Source organism: Pterocles gutturalis, unplaced genomic scaffold (genome assembly GCF_000699245.1).
Source record: "Pterocles gutturalis isolate BGI_N339 unplaced genomic scaffold, ASM69924v1 scaffold44758, whole genome shotgun sequence".
Classification (NCBI taxonomy): domain Eukaryota; kingdom Metazoa; phylum Chordata; class Aves; order Pterocliformes; family Pteroclidae; genus Pterocles; species Pterocles gutturalis.
Window position 1 is genome coordinate 2,913 of NW_010122262.1, and position 23,057 is coordinate 25,969.

The 23,057-nt window shown below is 46.0% G+C and overlaps 1 protein-coding gene across 1 annotated transcript in view; it reads right to left on the reverse strand.

Annotated features, from left to right (window-relative positions):
- Positions 1 to 448: 448 nt before the first annotated feature.
- The window catches only part of NRG2 (neuregulin 2), a gene marked incomplete at its 5' end in the record, with an annotated part of 62,662 nt that continues 40,053 nt past the window's right edge, over positions 449 to 23,057 (reverse strand). Inside the window, 6 exons of the mRNA XM_010077461.1 lie at positions 449 to 1,106; positions 2,358 to 2,582; positions 5,200 to 5,327; positions 6,602 to 6,725; positions 7,690 to 7,792; positions 12,092 to 12,115. Coding sequence (XP_010075763.1) covers positions 449 to 1,106; positions 2,358 to 2,582; positions 5,200 to 5,327; positions 6,602 to 6,725; positions 7,690 to 7,792; positions 12,092 to 12,115 — 1,262 coding nt within the window. The remainder of the gene's footprint in view (positions 1,107 to 2,357; positions 2,583 to 5,199; positions 5,328 to 6,601; positions 6,726 to 7,689; positions 7,793 to 12,091; positions 12,116 to 23,057) is intronic.

The following is a 23,057-nucleotide window of genomic DNA, read 5'->3' on the forward strand; positions in this document are numbered from 1 at the left end:
GACAGGTGGGTGGTCTCCCAAACAAAAATCTATGATCTTAAAAATGCTACTGAAACAGAAACCTCGGCATGAATCCCAGCACTAGCATACAGCAAAAGGCACCACGAGAGTTTTGTTTTCTATTGTTAAGTAGTCAAAAATTGGCCCACTTTTTTTTTTAACTTTATTGTTTGTTTTCTTCTTCTTTTTTTTTTTTTTTTACTTTTTTTTTTCTTGGAAGCTGTAAATCAAGACATTACATATAAATAGAGATTCCCTATAAAAAAGTCATTGCCGTTAGCTATTATAAGACAACTTTGCTAAAATGAAAATAAAACATTTTATTTGTTATATTTTTCCCTCTTTTATATAAAATAAAAATATTTCTTTTTGTTTTGTTTTGTCGCCTCTCCCTCCTTCGCCTCCTCCATGTGGGTTACGTCTGTGGGCACGCAAGTCTGGGAGGTGCCTAGAGAGGATCTGGGTCCGGTTTGGGCGTCGTGTGCGCCAGGCTGCTGCACCCGCTCTCCCCATGAGCGCTGTGTCTGCTGCAGGGGTAGTGAGTCCGGCTGTCACCCGGCCGGTGGAGCGGTGGCGACTCTGTGAGCGCCGCCTCATTGTTCTGAGTGCTTAGGAAGGGGGTGCTCTCAGCCACCAGCTCCTCGTCAGACTCACTGTAAGAGGCGCTGCTCAAGGAGAAGGAGTCCCGGATGGCTCTGGCTCTATGAGAGATGTGCCCATTCAGTTTGGATTTTTTCCACCGCCTGTTGCTGCTGGCTGTTTTCTTTGGCTGCTCCAGTGCTGTGACATACTCCTGCGTCGTCTCGTACTCGTCGTCCTCCGTGATGCGGAAGGGGCTGGAGGGCAGGCTCCCCATGCTGTCGTTTAGGTAGGTCTTCCTTTGGTAGTAGCTGTCGTACCTCTGCGTCTCCTGGAAGGGGAGCTGGTACCGCCGCAGGAGGGGCTGCTGTTCCTCCACGCGAAAGCTGATGGGGGCCGCCGGCGGCAGGGAGACGGCGTGTGCCGAGTTGGGGGAGGTGATCTCAAAGGTGGGCACCTGCGTGGGCATCGAGTAGTGGAAGTCAACAGGAGACAGGCGTGCTGGTGTGGTCAGGGCCGACACGTACCTGAAAGAAGCAATACCTTCATTTGGACACTGAACAACCCCAAAAAGCTCCAGCTGTGCCTGCACTCTGCTGAACGCCTGGAGCAGGGACCCATGAGGCCTCCAGTGCACCTGGTCCTGGAGCTCGGCATCTCCTGGGGAACCAGGCAGAGGGACCTTGTACTGCTGTGCAGAGGGCGGATGAGCTGGTGGCTTTGGTGGGCGCTTGGGCACCATGCGCCATGCACCCCAAGACTGGGTCTCCTGAGGGACTCAGTGTGTGATTCCCACCCTGTATTGCTGCAAACCTTGCAGCATCTCCCAGCAGGCTGTCAAGACTTCCCTGCCTCTCATCTGCCTGCCAGCTGTTTTTTGTTCCCTCCAGTGAACCCTTCCAGCTTGTCCAGTGCCTTCTTACCCATGTGTCTTGTGAAGTATGAGATGTCTGTACGAGCAGGGTCAATCTGCTTGAACAGACCGGGGACAGGAATCATAGATTCATAGAATCATAGAATGGCTAGGGTTGGAAAGGACCTTAAAGATCATTGAGTTCCAATCCCCCTGCCATGGGCAGGGACACCCTCCACTACACCAGGTTGCTCAAAGCCTCATCCAGCCTGGCCTTTAATGTGGCCTTTCTCCTTGGCCACATGGACAAGTCCCACTGACTTGAAGGGTGACTTCCCAAAGTGGCCACCCAGGGTTGCCCATGGCCACCCACAAAGGGCTGGAGCAAGAGTGGAGATGTGCTTCTGCACCGTGAGGGACCAGACCCGGGAAGAGGATGACTGTTGCTGCCTCTCACTGGTTGATAGTGTCTCAGCTCTGCAGTTGTGTTCCTTGGAAAGCTGGGTCATACAGAGCCCACACACAACACCCCTGCTCACCAGCCCGTTCAGGACTATGCTGAGGACGCACATCTTTTCCCTGTATACCTGAGGGCCAGACCCTGCTTGTGCTCACCACCCACCATCTCAGCCAGTTTTTCTTCAGCAGTTGCTGACTGCAACCAGGTATTTTCCACTGCTCTTATCCCTATGCTCCAAACCTACATTGCCACCAGGTGAGTGGGGTACGGTGCTTGCTGCTTCTCCTACCAGAGTGGCTTCCTGGGGCAGTGGCTTCCTCTGGTAGGACCAGAGCTGGAGTTTCTCCAGTGCTACCATGGGAGTGCTGCTCTAGGACTGGGTAGAGGCAAACACTTTTGTGCCTGGCACAGAGGGCACAGCTCGCCTCTGCTGTGCCGGGGCAGCACCAAGTAGCACGGTCTGACCTCTCGCTGTGCGGTGAGTCCCGCAGAGAATCCACTGAGTCGCGGTACTGCGTCATGGGCCTCCGCGAGTCCTCAATGCAGAACGCAGCCCCGCGGCGAGCCCGTGCCTCCATGCACGCAGGGCTGTTGCATTTACTGGTTCCCACTGAAGACAGCATTATCCCAGACTGGGAATCTGAAGTCAGGCTCTCCGTTCTCTCCAAGCTCCAGGTGTGGCTTTCGTGTCTGTGGACCAAACCCCACACAGACAGTGAGCAAAGAATCCCCATCAAGGTCTTCTCCAAAAAGCTGCGTGCAGGCACAGCTCACACTCTGCTCTGCACGGGCATCCCATTTCTCTCTCTCATCTGCCCAGGGATCCCCAGCTTCCCAACCCTGCCTTTGATTTGCCTTTCTTTGCTACTCCTTGGTGGTTTGTTTATAGGGTAAAGAAAGGCAAGCCAGTGCTTACTGGGTGTTTATCACATCACCTCCTGATGGCCGAGGACAGGATGGCCTCCGGACAGAGGCCAGGGCAATTCTGCTTTGGGCTTGCAAAGCATTCTGGGTGTGGAGCAATGCACTGGCAATGCCAAGGCAAAGGATCTTCAAATGTGCCATGTGCATTGCCAAGTGACAGCCCCTCCAGAAATGCTACCAGAAAGGAGCCAGAAAAACACTTTAAATCACTTTGTGACCAACAGAGAAAAGCAAACCAAAGGTAGACCTAGATGTCCCATTTCCATCGGTTTAGAAAAGATTTTGGCAGCAAAATGCATTCAAGGAGCTAGACAAAAACTACGATATGTTGGCTAGACCTTGCTCAGCACTTGGAGCTTCACCTGCCCTATTCTTGGTACAAAGAAGATATCCCGTAAGGACTCAATGGGGACGCATGGGGCTATGTGGACACCGGGGGCCCACCCACCCTATGGCCACTTGGCTGACCCCTCTCCATATCAGAAATATGTGACCCATTAGAGCAACAGCTCTGAACTCCCACACTGCACCAGATGGAGCTGTTCCAGCAGAGGATTTTGGGTGGGGGTTTGCAGAGGAGAGAAGGTCTCATTAAGACTTCCCAAGAACTTCTTAATTATTGATGGCTCCAGGCACATGCTCAGCTGCGACCACCACATTCATTTATAACTTCAAACAGCGTCCTCATTAGAGGCACTGATCAAGTAAAATGGAGCCTGATTATGCCAGTAGTTTGCCTCTGGCATGACTTCAAGAAACACCCGCTCGCTGCACTTGACTCAGGAAGATTAGGTGGCAGGTAGCCAGGACCAGAGGCTATGCAAGTTAGGTGCCTCCCCACAGCTGTAGTGTGCTAATGCTGCCCTCCAGACACATCTTTCCATCTGTAGGAGGTGCCCAGAGACGGCCCCAGGGTCTCAAGACTTTGAAGTAAGTGTGGAAGGCCAGCAAGGTGCAGCTCTGCAGACACAGGAGCCTCTGTGCACCTGGCTGAAGCTTGCACACACCTAGCCAGTGTTGGGCTGCAGCGTACAAATAAAAAAAAACCTGGAAAACACACTGTCTAGCTCACCAAGGCTAGGACTTCGCTGGACAAAGGCAGTAATTTCCAGCCCAGCAAGTCATTCTTGGCTCCCCCTCTACATGTTGGAGGTCTAGCTAGAGGAGTCTCATAAGGAATTCACCTGAAAACCCAAGTTCAATATCCGAAGTTGATCTGACACACTGTACACTGAGAGTACTTGCTCATCTGTAAGGAATGCCTGAACCCTGAAGAAACCTGCCAGGAGCCACCTTTGAACTTCAGCTGAAAGGATTCATTGCATCCTGGATAAATGGCAACAAACACATTGGGTAATGAATTAAATAAACCAGGACACCTTTTGCTTTATGAAGTCAATGCAATGCGATCTATGCGTCACTGACAGGCTGTGGATATGGCCGCCCTGCACCTCACAGTCACTTCTAAAAGACAAGTGCTCTCCTAGGGAAACACTGTCACTTACTGGAAGAAGAACAAGAGCTGTGTAAGAGGAAGAACCCAAACACTGAAACTCAAAACAGCACAGGACTTTCTCTAGAGCATTCAAAGGACTCTTCTGGATATCATAAGAATAGGGAAGCTCTAGCTGCAATTTAAATGCTCTCAAAAAACACGAGAACGTTAGCTTCAGAGCCATGCTGCTCTTCAACCTGATGGCTATTTTGAAATGTAAAAAAAAATTCTGCCTCATCCTGTGTAGCAAGAATTATTGGTACCTTCCTGCTAGCCCCAGACTTCCAGTGAAAGAGGTGCCACCACCTCAGAGGCTGAGATTCGAAAGCAACTTTCTGGACTGTGATACATTGCAAAGGAGTGGTTCTTCTGGTGAAAAACTGTGACTCCCAAGTAGACCCTACTTTTAAGGAATTGGCCAAAACTTTTTGTGGCATTTTGTGTATTTTGCCTTCCACAAGGCAAATACATTCTCGATATATCAATCATGAAACAAATAACCTGTGTGTGCTTAATGCATTATTGCAGGTGTCCAGTGTGGTTGCAAACACAACTTGCAAAACCTTTCCTGGATGCATCCTCTTGTTTGTGCTTGTGTAAATCATGAAAGCATAACTTCATTTCCTCCTAGTTTCCAGACATGTCAGCGCTGCAGGTTCCTGCTAGCACCTCACTGCAAGTCAAGGATCACCCCTTTCCACCCCCTTCACTGACTAGCTGTGCCAGCAGGGACCCACAGTGACAACACAGCCTGTATGCCGGTGTATTGCCAAACATCAAGTGAAAATAGAAAGGGAGGTGAAAGGAAAACTTCTCACTGGCTTTGAATCTCATGGCATTATAAGGCAAACAGCAGGAGAAAGTTCAGGGGAAAATGGTATACATCACCTCTGGCTGGATGTTGGAGTGGCTGTGGAGCAGTGATGAGACGGGGAGCAGGAGTGACTTCCCGAAAAGGTTGTCTCTGTTTCCCTTCGGATCACATGCTCGGTGGCAGAAACATTCTTAGAAATATACTGTAAAATAGGAAGAATCATACAGGTCAGCCAACAGCTTGTCAGTGCTGACATAGCCAGATTCAGCTGGCTTGATCATTTCTGGTGAAATCAAATGAGGACTGAGTGAACCCGGCAGCTCCACACCCCGTGGAAAGAGACACGGAGGCTGGCGGCTCTTCTCTGCCTCTGCACTGTGGATGCTGGAAAAGGTCCGTGGCACGGGGACTGCAGAAGAGTAGGAAGAGCAAAGAGGATCCCAAGAGGACAGTGGTACCACGTGTAGCTACTGAGCAGAAAAATATCTCTGCTCGCAGGAGGTTATACACCCCACCGAGTAAGAGCAAAAAGACAACCACATGAGATCTGCCAGAGATACAAATCCTACAGAAACACCAGGTGTAATCCAAATATTTATGTTGAGCTATCCCTTTATCTAACAAGAAGCCCCGCTTTTCACAGGGACACTAAGCTCTCTGGGGGAGTCAGTGCTCTTGGGGCCAGAGGGCTGTGGTTCTCCAAAATTCCTTTTCTCACTTCATGGCTGAGACGCAACCTAGCTAAAATTTAGCATCCAAAGGGTGACCCAGCAGAGCTTGTAACTGATTAATTGTATTCATTTCCGTCAGTAATTCTTGTTTGGGTCTGCCTCCCCCTCCCTTTTCCCCACCCCTTTCAATGCCTCGGTCCAGCAAGGCACTTAAGCATATTGATGATCCTATTGAGTTCACAGAGTTTGATGGGAATCTCACAATGGAAGTCATCAGAGTGGAGGAACTGCCCTTCTGGATCTGGTCCTAAATTCTTAGATGGTTCTCATTGGCATGACACTGGCACCCCACCAGGACATCCCACCTGGCTCAGGACGCAACTTTTGGTGCGGGTGGGTGGGCTAACATGTTGCTCACCAGACCACCACAACATGCTTCAGCACAACACTGTCACCGCAGCAGCTCCGGCCCCCGCTGCACCGATCGCATCTGTCACACTGCAAAGTGGGGCTTGACGGAATAGCATAATAAACAGGAAACATCGGGAACATCTCTCAGAGACGAAAACAGGATCACACTTGATTCATCAAAACGAGCCTGTCCTGAGTTCCCTAATCTCATCCTGTGCTTCAAAGTAAAATCACATTTCCCTTCAGATGTTGCAGAATCTCATGGATTTGCTCAAGTTTGTTAGTGTTTTACTCCTCCCGCACACAGGTGCATACGCATACACATCCATGCCAAATCCCTGGCAGAAAATAGGCACTCAGTAACATGCAGGGAGATGGAGACAAAAGGCCTTACATCGGCCATTTGGATTTCCTCAGGATCCAAACGTGGATGGCTTGGCCCGTTTGCAAGGCTCCTGTTCTGATGGGCAGGGCACATGTTCTGCCGTAGATGATTATGCATTTGTTTTCTTTGTTTCCTTTAAAAAAGAAAGGAAAAAATCTATTAGGAAGACTTATCTCATGGGGCTCTCTACCCCCAGAGACAGCTGGAGGAAGCAGATGATAAAGGCAAGTCCCAGACACACTTGGTGCTTCGATGGTGTTTGTGGAAAGCTGCAAACAGGAAGAAACAAAGCATTCACCATTTGTTGAATGAAACTTCTGATGTTTTTTTCAGAAAAAGGTGAACATTTCTCATCATGGGCAATTTGGAAAGCTGGGTCCAGGGTCCCCTTTTGCAAGACAAGGGCCAGCACAAAGCAGTGGAGCCAGGGGCACCATGGGGCTGGGAGCAGAGGAGAAAAGCAGGGAGCAGAGGAGAAAAGCAGGGAGCAGGGAAAGGGGAAGCAGGTCCTGGCTTGGTCTTGGTGGCAAGGCACTTGACCTGTTCTGCACTAAGCACAAAATGGCAAAGTCTACCCATGCCCCTGGCAGGGCATCCACCCTGCAAGACACCCTGTGTCCCAGGGGCACCTTGAACTCAGGTGAGGTGCAGGCTAAGGAGGGAAAAAGGTGCTGTGCAGGCAGGGATGGGAGGCCATAAAAGAGGCTCCCAAGCCTCTTGTTCCATCAAGATTGCTCTGAAAGTCCCTGAAATGTAGCTGAAAGGTAGCTGAGACCACAGTTCCTGCACAGCAGCCCAGTGTGTTTCTGCTTTCAGGAGAGGAGCTGCTGGCTTGGGGGTCAGCTTTTCCCAGTCACACAGCATCACCTGACTGGGCAAAATGGTGCTGATTCAGCCAATAAGCAGATGGTCCCAGGAAACCATCCTGCTCAGGCACAGCCTAGTAGATGGCCTCCTTCAGGAAACCTTCCTGGGAATACCACAGCACAGCATTTCCTTAAAATAGAATTTGGTTGAAGAGCATGAAAGCGTGAAGCATGAACACTACAACTCAGTAACTTCTGGACAATTATTGTCTGTTAACCACCCATACTCACTTGGTTTTACAGTAAGCTACCACACAGACGATGCCCACCACAAGCAAGGCAACACAGATTCCTGTGATGGTTAAAACTCTCTTCTGGTAGAGCTCTTCCGCTTCTGCAAATGGAGAGAAAGAAAACAGTTACAAATGGGCTCCAGCACCAGGGATGTGTCTGGCTGCACAGAAACCAGTCCTGCGTGAGGGTAAGATGGAGAATGGGACTCGGTCAGACCTTCTACCAATCCACTGCCCGTCTCTAAGAGCTGCCCCAAACCGCAGACCAGCTGGCCCAACCCTGCTCACCCCTTGAGAGACCTCCACTCCTTTTGTCTCTCCTTACCTTCGCCCTCTCTCGCTTGGTGGCTCACCCTTTCTGCACTCAGACACGCTTCTCCCTTTCTCTTCTTTTGCTGCAGCATAACTCAGTGACTAAGCTCAAAAAGCCCCACGAGTCTCCTCTCCCCTCTTCCCGGTAACTCAGTAGCCTACCAAGGAAGCCCCCACGCATCCCCCACTCACCACGTACACGCGTGCCCTGTGATGCTCTCATCACAGGCTCGCTGCTCTGACGGACTCAGAATGCCTTTTCCTTGCAGCGGCTGCATGCCCTGGAGCTTGGCGGAGTGCTAGAAACCACCGAGCAACAGGCCCCAAAGCATGTAGGTGCTGAAAGGGACATCCTAGAACAGTCACAAAGCAGAATGAGGATGGAAAAGTGATAGCACGTTAGACAAAGACAAGGGAGTGGAGTAATTAAAATACAGTAACCAATTACAGTTATGGATTTTTAATGAAACCCTAGGAAGCAATTAATTCCATCGCACCAGGTAACTCAGATGCACACACAAAATTCAAGCAGCATGCTGCTGCTTCACTCAAATATCACCATTTGTCATGGACCACCTTTCAAACCAGAAAAGTCAGTCACTTGCATCAAAGCCCAGACTACGCTGAAAGTGAGGTAATTCATTCAAATTAACCGAAGCTCCAAGGAAATGCCAGGATGTCACCTGCAGTGTAACTGAACTACACCTAGGCAGCAATCGCACGGCAAGAACACCTCCTCCTCTGTGGCTACACCAGAGCAGATGCTCTTCTTGGTGACACCCAGCCATCTCCACTGAGACCAACAGAGGCAACTTACTTCTCCAGCTGGATGACTGAGAGGATTCAGTGCACAGCTGCCATCAGCATTTTAGTCTGGCATCTATGAACAATGTCCTCATGACCCCCTACAATGTGTTAAAGTCATTGGGGTTTGTGCCCTCTTTAATACTCATTGATGTATTTTTTCATATAGATTAGGCAATAAAACTCATGCCATGGCTGCTGTGCTCGGCGCGGATCACCATGCCGCACTAAACACCTCTAATGGACTGCATGATATTACCAGGGCTACGAAACAATGAACTACAAAACCAGAAGAGAAACAGGTCTGGTTCCAGAAACCCCTGGGAGTATACTTTACCAAAAAAGAAAGCGGGAAACAGTGAAACAGTCCAGATAACTGCATATTTAGACCAATTTCAGCTTGCCATTTTAAGAAGGAAAAAGCATTTTTGGAAGAAAAAAAAAAGTGCTAGGAAAAATGTTTATTTTTTGCTAACTCTCAAAATGGGAATGAAGAAAGATTTACTAAACCGAGGGCTGAGAATGACAGCCCTGACATGAAAATGCAAAACACAATCAGTAGGACTTGCTTTGTGCCTGTGCTGCAAAGGTACAATTTAAAGAAATAAATTTCCGTCTGTTTTGCTCACTCATTGTCCTTTGGCCTCATGAGGCACTCAGAGTGCTGGTGGAGTTGCTGGGAAGGCGATGTGTGGGGTGGTGTGGGCTGGGAATGGCAGGTCATGGGTCTCACTGGGGCCGAAAGTGACTGCACCGCAGCGGCTTCACCACCTGGCTGCAGCTCCTCACAGCCTGTATGGACTGGGACCTGCTCATAGAGGGGGGTCTAGGTGCTGGCTGACCTTACCACTTGTGTGTTACTGCAAGGAATCAGGTGGAGCTGGCATGGGGAAAGAACTCACTCTGGGGTGAAACATCTCCTTCAGCAATGTGTTTCCCTTGCACGGATGTCCTGTTCCATGCATCAGTAACCATGGCAGAAAAGTTTTCTTGCTCTTGCACACCTCTGGGACACAGATCCCAGCTCTTTCTTTCAGACAGGATTTTCAGAGAATTTATCAGAACCAAGAAAACCAGCTAGGATCATGCCCCGGTTATGGATGGCACCAGGCGAGAATTTTGCTACTACCCAGCAAAAGCTACAAGCTACTTTTACTAAAAAAAAAAAAAAAAAAAGCTGGGCAGGAGGTCAGTTTTCACCATGGACCCATCCATCAAGCCAATTTTTTTCAGATTTTTCACCAGCTATGTTTTTTGCCACAAAGATTTTTTTTTTTCCAAGCATAAATCATTCCCTTTGAATCACTGAGGAGGGAGAAAGAACAAAGCCATCAAAACTACCTATTACCTACATGACAAAATTTTTCGCCCAAGGCTCAAATCACAGCCTCTGTTTTAGTGATAGTGTCAGTATGGGACACTGACTTTGGCATGTCTGACTGTCCTGAACCTTCACCTGAATCGCATGGGGAATATTTCAGTTCATCAGAAATGCAGATTTATCCTCTCTGTCTTGATCTGACAGCTCTGCTATGTGAAGCTGTGTATCACTGCTACAAAACTAGAAATTGAATGACCTGCTGATAGTGATTTAGCTTGGCTCCCAGCATCTCATTAAAATTGATGCTCAATTACACAGTATCTTCATGTTGCACAAAACCATCTCAACAGTGACAGAAAGAGAATAGGAGAATGCACACTACGATTTGGTATTTGAGAAGGTAAGATCCTGGAGCAGGACTTGTCCATTTGTGTCTGTATGCTCTACAAACATCACATCTTCATCAGCAGCATCGTCACTCTACAGCAGCAAAGACTATGAACAAACCATGTGGAGCCACACAATGCCGACAGAATCACAGTCCAGCCATAGGTGTCACAGCAACATGTGAAAGTGAAAGACGAATGACAGGGAGGAGACAACTGCAGACTGGCAACAGGATGTGTGCGGTTCTGTGATGACATTGAGAATGGATGAGGAAAAGGACAAAGGGTCAACAAAAAAAGGGATGTCAAAAATCCTCAAATTTAAAGTTTATTTAAGTGTATTAGTATTAGCAGCACCACTTTCTCTGAAACACCTGACCACAAAACACATACATTTTCTGCAGCAGGGAAGAACTGCTGGGGGTTACACACCAATCCCCGTGGATCAGGTGTGCAAAAACCCAAGGAGAGAAGTTTCTCCAGATTCAGCTAGTGTGTGTCCCTCCACCTCAGGGACCCAAGTGAAAGACTAGTGTCCCCACACCTCTAGCAAATGGAATTGAAGCATCTTCACGTGAAGATCTGCTCTGGCTGACATTTCCAGGTCAATGTTTTTGAGTTAAGTGATAAAGATAAATCTGTGCTCTCATCTGACCAAGCCCTCCCTGCAGCTGGCCTGTATACTCAAAGGAAACCTTGCCTCAAGGATTTGATTTCCTGGGTGCTTACTCAAGAGATACTTGATATATTTCTAAAAACACACTGAGGAGAATGGAAAAAAAAATAATTTGATTATGAGCATCTGGGCAGGAGCAGGTAATTGCCCAAAGGGGATCTTTTTAAAAGCATTTAAGTTTCTGCAGTGTTCTTCCAAACTTCAGCTTGACACCATGATGCTCGGCACTACACCCTCCACTCTCACGGGAGACTACTGACTTCCTTGGGATCACTGTTTTCTAGACTAATTCTAGAACAATTTCCTCCCAGTCAAGAACAGAAACAAGCAGCTAACCTTTGGGAGGAGGAATGGCAAAACTCGTCCTGACCCTTCATAGGACCAAGTTAGTGCGTCTAGGATCACCATTTCTATAAAAGCCCTGATCTTCCTAAAACTTGCCTTCCCGTTCTTGGTACCCCTGCCTGTTCCCAAGTGGTGCCTGCTGGCAACCTTTTGGATGAACACAAACTCCAGCCTTTCAGTTAAATACACAAAAGCACGTTGAATGAGGAGACGTATGGCAATTGTAACATTGCAGTCACGCCACACACACCAGGCTGCTGCTTGAAACAAAGAAAAAAGTGCTGCTAAAAATACACGTGCATTTTTATAGCTTTACATCCAGATTTCGTGTTTTGCTTTGTTTTGGTTTTTGGTTTTGTGTTGGTTTTGTTTGGTTGGTTGGTTGGTTGGTTGGGGGTTTTTGTTGTTTTTTTTTTCTAATCCAAACATCTGTCTTGGTGCCAGGGAAGAGAACAGAACAGAACAGCTGATTTTTTAATCATCCCATTAAAGCCATAAATATAATGTGGGCAGCTCTTAATGGCTTCTGATTAATAAATGAATGGTTGTTCCATACCCTTTAATTCAAATCCAAGATGCTCTGCCAATGCAGAAAGAAGACAAGGAAGAGAAAGAGAAAAAGAAAAACAGGTCTGTCAGAGATCTCTAATATACAAACACACACACTGTGCAGTTACAGCAGGTTAGTTTTTCTGCAGGCTCAGCAGCAGTTACACAGAAGACAGTGTATGCTTCAGAGCATTTCCAATTCCCACCAGAGCTTATATAGATAGACACAAACAAATTGCAGTGGAAGTTAATTATGAATTCTTTTAGTTAATTATGAATTCTTTTGAGATGAGACATGTTTGTTAGTACCTGATATGGAATTCACAGTTTAGGCAGGAAAAAAAAAAAAGGGGGGGGGGGGGGGAAAGGTATTCTTGTTCTGAAACAACTCCTGACAGGTCAAAACACATAGCGACTGCATGAACCTGGTAAAAACCATTCATCCACCTTCTACAGGCAAAACGTGCCCCTGCACAGTTTCACACGCCCCTCTGCCCGCACTGGGCAGACAGATGTGCGTGCTCCTGCGCGGGACCCTGGGGCCTGCCAGCACCCTTCTGCTGCCTGCGACCTCAAGTCTGGTCTCGGATGCACAGTGTCTTCTGGCAGCATTGCCTGTAAATCACCTGATGGCGTGTGTCATCGTGCGAGTACTGTTCTCGGCGGTACTGATCACCAGCTGAACCACCGATGCTGCAAGGGATTAGTCACCCAGGCAAGGCAATGAATCCCTTGCAGATCTAAAAGTGCAAATTGCACCAGAAGTTTCCCTCAAGTCTGTGATCTTCCAAATTTCACTTCTGCTGTGGTTCTGCATTGTTTTAGAAACAAGCATGCTGAACAAAACACAAATTGGAGCATCTGCTTTCAGATTCAGACTCATTACCAAGTAAGATTGCAGTTCATCTTGCAGAGATAGTGCTAAGCAAAGTAGAGTTTACCTAGTGAATCAGTAATGCAGTTATCCAAAACAGGTATCCTGAACTGTAGTAATTTTCCTGCTACAAGCCTCACCCAAAGTCAGTTTTTTCTTACATAAACATTAAGGTTCTCCAAACTCATCACTGTACACAAAAGTGAGCTCTACTGTTCCCAATCACTATGCAGATTATTTGCAGCTTGGAGATTTAATAGCTACATTCTCAATAGGAACTGGTTTTTGCTGTACAGAAATATTGGCTTTCTCTTGCAATACTGATAAAAATTTGGACGGGGGAAATTAGCACTAATCATTATGGAACATGTAAACATGTTTCAACTACAGCAGGTTCTTCTCTTCAAATCAATGCTGATGTTTAGGATTTTTTTTTTTTTTGAGGGGGGATCGTTGTGTGGAGTTTGGTTTGTTTTTTTTTTTTTTTTTTAATTTTGTATAATTCAAAGGCCACAAAACCTGGCTGCTCTCTACTTTGCATCTCACGTTTGTGCAAAAGGAACGGCAAACTCTACCATGCGTTTCACAGTCATTTTGTACAAGATGCAATGACGTGGACACAATGTGGTGGGCAGCAGAGAACTGGACAGAATACAATCATCCTAAACCTCTTGGTTGTCACATCTAGCCTTGACCTTTTCCTAAGGCATACTACCATTACACATGCTGTTTCACTTGACACAATGACAAATGCATTTTAGAGATACGTTAAATTTCACCCATATATCTATGCTACTGATCCACTCAATAGCTGCGTGCTGCCTATACTGCCATATTTTCTCCCTGTTCTAGGATTTGCTGCAACATCTACAGCTACAAATGGATGCAATTCAGAACATTTTCATGTTTCTCAGCAAACTCAGAAATGCCTGTGCAAACAGCGGTGGTGGGCAGGACCTGAGTGTCCCCCCCACATCAGAACTGCAGTTTCTTTTGTCTCCCCAACCCCATGGAGCAGATACAGCCAGCTGGCTCACTGGATCTTAGCTACAGGTTCCCTGAGCAGGAGAGAAACCATGCAACCATGCAGCAGCTGGAATGCATCTGCCCGCCTGTGCCCACAAACCCTCCAGCAGCTTTGCAGATAGAAGAAGCCTTATCCCAGCCCATGCTCCTGCACCTGATGTCCACGGCTACTAAACACTTCTCTGTCATCATTTCAGGCTTTCTAAAACTCTAATCTCCTGATTCTTTCCCCCTCACTGTCAGCTTTGATGCCACAGTTGAGGCACCCAGTGGTATTTGAAAGGCTGTGATCTAAGATATCTAGGAGGAAATTCCCACAGATGACAAGCCAACTTCCTTCAAAAAGCAAAGGAATAATTGGAGCCATATTGGGAGATACTGTTATTTTCATCATACCTTTTTTTTGCTCCTCTGTTTTCACTACTGATCATAATAGCAAACCAGTTGTTTGATGGTATGCAGAAAAGCAGTCCCAGCACAGTAAGCCATTGCAAGAAAAGTGGTAAGTGCCAGACAGTTGTAGCTACAGGCATTGCTGCTGCATCTCCCACAACTGGACACATCGAACAGGGAGCCATTCTCCCCTTCCCCTGCTCAGGAGTTCCTCCCAGCCTAGGCAGGTACTGCCCTCTGTGCTGGGGGCACCGTTCAAGGGTAGGCTGAGATTTGGAGGGTTTGCCTCTTCTCTAAAGAAGAGACTGTTCAAAATTATTCAACATGTTTGAATCCAGAGGCTAACGAGATGACCCCAGCCCCAGGAAAAGCATTGCTTCAAAATGCAACCATTCTGCATTCAGCAGAGGGGTATCATTTTCACAAACATGGCTTACCACACAGTGCACGCCTATTTTATATCAACAATATACCGCTTGGTAACAAACATGTTTGAGAAAACAAAATTTCTCCTAGAGACAACAATTTGTTCTACTCTGGAGCAAAAGATAACTCTGACTGCACACCATCTTTGAAAGAAGTCTCCTTTGCTTTTTTAAGAGGTTGATCAGGAAAACTAATACATCTTTAAAAGCTTTGGGTTATATTTGCTGCTAGGTAGGGAAGATGCCCAGTATGATGTGCAGCACCGGAGCCGTGTCCTGCAACAGTTCAGTCAACCTGCCTTTCACTCCCCTCCCAGTCAGACTGGCTGTCTGGCAGACTTGGCTGCTGGGGATGCCTGGAAACCTTTTGGGCAACAGTCCCCTCTGTGGCCACTGACCTCACGAGGTCCAGGTGAGCACTCCAGCTCCTTCAGATGGTGATTCACTCCATGCTGACAGAAGTGGCTGCGATGGGGAGGGGTTGTGGCAGAGGGAGCCTTTGGGATAGCTAAAATTAAATGGATGAATCCTATCTGTAGAGACAAACTGACACACACCAGGAGCGCTGACAGAGTGCAGCAGTGCTCTCCAGCTCCCATGGGACAAGCTACATTGGAAGCAATACATCCAGAGGCTACCATGCAAATAAATTACAGTGAGACAGCACTGAGATGGTAGCTCTAGGCTGAGGAAATCTGTATATTATTTTTCTCACATCATCAGCCTTCTATCTGAACTCCACACATGCTCCATGATCACGGCAAGGAGCTAGGGCTGAAAACCCTGAACTGCTGTGAGACTCCCCAAATTATTTGAAGTGGGGGCATGGGTTTTTTTGGAAAATCTTGTTCCAAATCTGACTGATGAACCTTTATGAAAATGCTGGACTTAGGACAGAAATAATTCTTCCTAATGCCGCCATCAGTGTTAAGGAAACAGTATCTACTGGCCTCTTGAATGCATTACTTTGCGGTATTTGTGTTATTTCTTGTACCTAAAAGCTAAGATAGGCTCTCCTGTGTCAATCCCAAAGGAGACTGGACCTGTAGTTTGGAAATGTTCAAGTACCTAACTGCTGTATGTATGACAGAAGGCCATCCAACACAGAAAGGCAGTGCTCACTGGGAGAGTTGACAAAGGGAAAAAAGGGAAAAAATACAGAAGAGATGACAAACACTTTTTACACTCCTCGTCTCAGACACAGCACATCTGCATAGGACTCAGGTTGGATCCCATTATCCAGACCACTCAGCTGTTCAAAGCAGGGCTTGATGAAGAGTCCAGTGATGCACAGGCCTTAGACTCAAGTCCCCCAGAGGTGGACATTCAGCCAAAGTGGACTGAACGAAAAAAATCAGTTGGATTTCGGTACTACCAGTAGAGCGGGTACTCTGTGGAACCGCTGTCACTAATTTTGTGGTGGATTTTTATCTCATCATCAGACAGAAGACAAAGTCCTACACTTACTTGATCCGCTGTGACTTTGTATGTTTTTCTCTATAGTATTTTTTACCTGTTTTAAAAGATGAACAAGTGAAAACACTTAATCTAAAATATCCCTATAGGAGTAACACCTCAAGACAAGATGGCTCTCACTGAATTGTAGATTTATAGGATGACTAAGAAGGACAAAAACCTTATCAAACAGCTGTGAAAACTGGACTTGAGGCTGCCTAAGGACCTCATCAAGATGTCTAGTTACAACATGCATTATTCCCCCTCAAACATGCTTGGGTACCCCAGAGGGTATCTGAGCCAAAGAGCATGCTCCAAGGCACGAAACTAAGTGGAGAATTAACATCTGAGGACCAGCAAGACAGACCACTGACAATAAATAGTACTGACAAGAGTAATACTTGCAGCACCCTGGTCCAGGCTTCCCCCAAGGGATGCAGGGAGCAATGCAAGACAGTCCCATGACGGTGGGGACAAAGGACACAGTGCTCATGTTAAGGGCTGGGCAATATGTGTGAGCTCCAACTACTGAAAGTCTGTAAACTTTCCATAAACTGCACAGCCATTTGGCTTGTCCGGTAGTGCATCAATAAAAATAATTTGTTAGGTCTCAAGAGTACAAATACATAACAACAGAGTATTAACAAGCTGCTGTGTATTAGCATGCAATTAACTTTAGGACATCCCAAAGGGTAACCTGTACCACAGTCTAGGGGAGAGGAATAACCTTGTTATGATAAACCACAAATGCCCTGTAATTACCCAGCCACACCACAGCATAGTCATCACCCTGTAATTAAGTGGTCAGCAGTTATCGTGCCATTGGAAGGAAGCTGCAGAATGTCTGTGGAATTTAAAATGCTGCTAAATACTGTTTTAGGGTTCAGATGAGTAAGAGGTGGAGGAGGAAACAGAAAGGTAGGTAAAAAAAAGAAGTATTCTTCTACTTATAATTTTCATGTTGCAATCAACAGGTAAGAAACTACTGCTGAATAAATGAACAGAGAAGCTGAAATTCAGATCTGGAGGTTCCCAGAAGAGCTTGAAGTGGTACATTTATCCATTTGCTCATGGGGACAAGCGTCCAAACCCCACATGCCAGAAGGGTCACTTTTATACATCAGGGTGATGACCTCCTCCAGCTGCAGTCTGGTGACTTCTGAGAGAATGGGACCATCCCTCAGAAATATAAGAAGTGTCTCTCCCAATAAACCCGCACTGCTCTGCTTCCACACCAGGTTAGTTGGCAGCATTGGAGCCAGTTTGTGTGCAGCTGTGGAAATATGTGATTCAATTTCCAGCCCAGAGAGCCTGATGCAGATACTGAAAGTAGAAATGGTTTATTCCTCTCTGGCTGGAAGGGCTCTGTGAAAGCAATTTCCTTGGAAAGAATGACTGATGGGAAGACCCAGACATCCCAGCTATGGGAAATGCATGATCATAGAATCATTAAGGTTGGAAACGACCTCAAGGATCATCAAGTCCAACCCAACACCACCTAACTCACTAAACCATATCCCTAAGCACCACATCTACACGTTTCTTGAACACCTCCAGGGATGGTGACTCCAGGAATCACACTGCTGAGATAATGACACAGATCACCCCCAGTGACAGATGCTCAAGACGGTAGGTCTCATCTCGGAAATACCTGTTCTCGTTATCTGTTGTTGGAAGGAAACTGTGATGCCTATGCAAGCGAAATGTCCTGCACACAGCAAATCTATCAAGAGCTAGACCCATCACACCAAAGTTTTGATGGCTACAGTTAGGGAGCCCTGGGAGACATCAAGCTGGGAACTCAGGATGTGCTTTCATATCCGCATCCACTGCAAGCAGAATTGACTTGACAGTCTGCAACAGCAAGACACTGATTTCTCAGCTCAAGCTCTTCTTTTCCATATTTCCAGGTGACTATACTGAGGGCCACGCAACAAGAGTAGCTGTATTTCTTCCCTCAAAAAAAGGATTTGATGCCTTAATAACAGACTCTGAGGAGAGCCCAAAGTTGAAGAGAAAGCCTGCTCTCCCAACGGATAGCAGAAAATGTTGCTCTGTGCTCCCAAAGCAGACCCCAGTAGGAAGACTTCAACTATGAATTAGAATTAGATTTGTAAAGAAACCAAGAAGGAAATATGGGGTAAAAAAATGCAGAATATGCTAGATTACATTGTGTATGAAAGTCAGCTCTATTCTAGGATTTTACAGGTAGGCTACAGACTTCAACTTTAATTAGGTCATGAAGTAGAAAAATGAAAATATTTCACTAAACAAGAAGATGAATGGTATGACATTTATCCTCCAGATCAGTGACAATTATTTTGGGAGATGAATAAATAGCAAAGTTAAGATGAAATTTCAGATTCCACAGACAAGAGACAAGCACAAACATAAAACTTCATCCAAAATTTCTAAATTGTTCCACAAATCAGTGGAAGTGGAAAGAATCTAAATGTGCAGACTTAGGTAACGTATAAATGTTCCCGCTCATGATGCTTAACTTTCAGTATCTCGGCACCACCAGGAGTGAAACAGCTGCCAACATGTTTTACAAAACCTTTAACACCATCCATCCCAAAGCCTGGCAATTTATTAGTAAACTTCCAGCAGGTTTTTACAAAGACCTGAAAGTTTCTTGTGGAAGAGAGAAGATATAGCTAGAGCTTGATCTGATGTAGAACAGGCAGCTAGGATATTCAGAAAAAAAAAAGTTTCTTAAAAGGATGGATCATTTTGGATGTATTTCTGTCTTCTGGAAAGAGCTGCAGGACATAGTTGTGCCTATGAAGGTAGACCCAGGAGACAGCTGTCATTCCAGTGAGTCTCCAGTAGCCACTAGAAACTCTCACATTAGACTTCCCAACTCTTTTGTGATGTTGCTGAAGTTTGCACGCATATTGAGGCTTTGAGCAACCTGGGCTAGTGGGAGGTGTCCCTGCCCATGGCAGGGGGGTTGGAACTGGATGATCTTTAAGGTCCCTTCCAACCCATATGAGTCTATGATATGATTCTATGTCTAAACAGAGATGAAGATCTGACTGCAAAGGCAAAATGAACCCCGGGTTCTAATGCTACAGATTCGTTTAGGCTGTGGACCAATAGTTTGATGTGTTAAACTTCTGTTCTCACTAGTGCATGGACAGCCAGAGAGACCCGTGATCTGTGACTCTGCAGGTACTAGGGCTCCAGGAAAGACATCTGACAGCTAAACCAATGTCCCTCATCACCCTCAGCACCTCTGGAGGATGAGACATCTTATCCTGATGGCAGCACTAGAGCGTGATGAGCCAAATGCTCATGCTTGGGTGCCAAACCCTCTGCAGTGACTATGAGGGGGGTGTGAATTTCGACTCAAACCTCTAACACAGATGTCTAAAAGCCTACTGAAAAAATAATGAGGGTCTGGATGCACTATTGCTGCAAAGAGGCGGTCAGGGATAACAGAGGTCAGAAGACGAGTTCACGATGTGGACTCAGACTGCCAGTACAGCTGTTTACTCCTTGCCTGCACTTTTCATTCCCAGTGGCCAGGGTCAGGAAGGATTCCTGCTCTAGGTCACATTTTGGAGTTAGGATCTCCCAGCCCTCTGGTTTCATTGGAGTTACATCACAACTGCAAGATCTAGCTCTGGCATACATATGTTTGCTGCCACTAATTCTCCTTCAGTCTAAATTAAAACTGCTTTAAATGTCCCTCAGTTATATTGTACAGCCTCTATAGGGCTTTCCTCTTACTGGTTAGTGAAAGCCTACGTGACATGCTCTTCTAACCTTGACCCATCAGCCAATTCCTTGTGCATGGACAGAGACCAACTGAAATCTGTGAAATTTCATACTGACAAATACGATCTAACCAGGCTTATGCCAGCATCAGGACATCTTTGTCTTCTCAGACAGGTACCTTTCAACTGTTTTAATCTCAGTGAACATGCAGTTGTTTGCTCTGACATCTCTCCTTTCTTCCTTCCTTCTTACAGTAGGTCTTCTGTTGTGATGAATGTGGGAAAGCCATCTGTCATACTGTCCTAAAGCTCACCTATCATAAACAGGATAAAGCTTTTAAGTTTCCCTGTAAGGCTTTGCCCATACTTACTGGGTGTGGGATTACTACATGTGAGTCTCCCAAAGGCCCTTGTCTGTCTTGTGGCTGCTTAGAAGGTTATTGTCCGTCTGCTGACTGATGGCAGCCAACTGTCTGCACAGAATAAATGTGCTGCCTTAGATCTCCTTACGGCATGAGTCTTGCTAGAAAACAGACCATCAGGGTGGCTTAGACTAATGCAGGCTTAGCATAAAGGCAGGCTTAGCGAGCTGACACAGTCAAGTACCACAGCTCTGCTCAGAAGTGGCACCTTGCTGGGCTGGAGCAATGGTGTCCGTTTGCACTATGCATCCATTTTCTCAGATAAGTAGCTGTTTTAGCATGCATCACTTTTTTTCTTCATTATCTCAACACATTTCGTATTACATTTGCATTGCAACACAGGTAAAATAAAACGTAAACTCCTTATAAGCAGATAGATAGGAATCAACCACTGAGATACTTGCTGGAATTCTGCTGCTGCAAATTCCTATCAAAAGCAAATACTATTCATCCAAATAAGGGCTGAGCTGGGACAGACTGGGAGGTCTCCGAGCTAGCCCAATAATACAATTCCTATTGCGTTCCTCTGTACCAATCTGTTAGAAAACAACAACATAGAAAAAACCTGCATCTTAGCATTCCCTCTTCATTCTCATATACAGCCAGAATGTCTGGCACTTGGTCATACATTTGTAACAGCAACATAGAGAAACATCACATGCGAGAAAACCTATCTAAATACATCTAATTTTCATCTTCATAATTGCAGTGGTCTAGCAGGTATTTCTGACAATCAGAGGAAAACAAACCTTCAGAGATACCTGCCGAACAGACAAAGAGACCCTGAATTCCTAGAGAACATGGGGAGTTTCACCTGAGCAAAATCTGAGTGAGGGTTTAAACCAGTGAAATAGGAAGCTGCTCCCAGAAGGAAGATACACAACATCTGGCATGATGCTGGGATGCTGCACCGTCTCCATCTCTGGCCCAAATTCAGCAAAGCATCTGCCATATCTTTTCAGAACAGCATCTTAAATTTAGTTTGCTCTGCAGAGACTCTCGCTCAGCCCTGGGGTATACCTACTGGCAGTCATATAGTAATATTTAATATTTATGTTAAAGAATCAGGAGGCTCCAAAGTAGGCTTGAAAACCTAAAATACCCCAAATACATTTAAAACAACACCAGCGTAGGTGTCAGTATTTACTATTTAAGTATCTGTCAAGTTCTGGCGATGTTCTCAAAACATGAATCAGGACAGAGCTATTTTATTTCCTCTGGAAATGCCTGAACCTCATTTAGTCTTTTTTCAGCTTTTGACCTGTCAGAACCCATATGGGATGAAGCACTGAGTGAATTACAAAGCTACAGCAACTTCTACTGTGCCCTAATTATCAATTAAAGTAGAAAGCATCCATTTGCACAGTCCAGGCTCAAGTGAAATGCTCTTCCTACTCAGAAGAACACAAGTTCAGTGCATACTTCTCAGCAGTGTTGCTGCTATGTATATTACCCAACTGTGACCTGAAAGTGAAAACAGCTATAAACACACATGAATCATCTTCTTAGGCGATTTTTATCCATGTTCAGACAGGTAACCTGGATAGTTAAGATGCTTTTACTTTACTGTCCTGTGGTTAAAGCAGAATTGAGGTAAGGAAATGTACATGTGTCAGTTTTAAAGTTGGAATTGTTCCTCTAACTCATGAATAAAATTTAAACAAATCTCATTCCCACAAAAAGCTGTATTCTGCAGGCTGGGGGAAAAGGACACACTATTTACTCTTGTCATTAATGTTTTGAAAACACGTTTTCCTGACATAAAACTCATTTTCACTTCTGTTTTGGTTTTGCAGCATGGGAGCAATAACGTTGAAGCCTGTTGGACACCACCTCATGAGACACGCTACAAATCAGTTTCATCGGGTGAGCATCCCACAGCTGTCTGCAGCAGGGTTCCCTCACACCATGGGCTTCAAAGCAGAAAGGAAACCCTTTTGCACCAGGTTAAAAATCAAAACAGAACCTCTTGTTTTGTCATTTTAAAATAAGCTTACTTGGATGATTTAGTCTGAGAAAATAAATCAATGGAGGTTTCAACTTTGGAAGCCAACTTGGAACAAAAGGCAATGTAAAAACATCAAGCTGTCCCAAGGGCCTCACAAAACCCATTTGCATCTTGTCTGTATACTCTGTTGAAGGGAGTCTAATGTGCGCACTTTCCAGCTATTAGCATGTGCTAATGGGACTCCTGCTATTGCCAGTTCAGGATGAGGACTGCAGGATTTCTTGCAGAGTGGTGGGGAGAGTGGGTACTGGCAATCAAGGAGGCATCATGGTGAGGAATTTCTCCTCTGGTTCCCACTAATTAAAGCCTCTTTCGTGGCTCCTTTTAAAAAGCCTCTTTTTAAAATCACCATTTCTGGTGTCCAAGCAGCCAGCATGGAGGCAGGATGGGTCACATTGAGGGTCACTGTGGCCTACTGACTGGCACTGTAACTGCAACTCCTTTCAGGTCAGTCCTCACCCAGACCAGGATGCTACTGATGCCGGGAAGTGGTCTGAATATGGACCTGTAAAACTTATCTCCCTTGACCAAAATCAGCTAATCATGTCTATAAGCAAGGCATTTCTGGAGACCTAGAGCCCATAGGGACTGGGAACTAGAAACTGGGAAGCACTAAGTGCAAGGGCTCTAGCGTATTTACCTCCACTG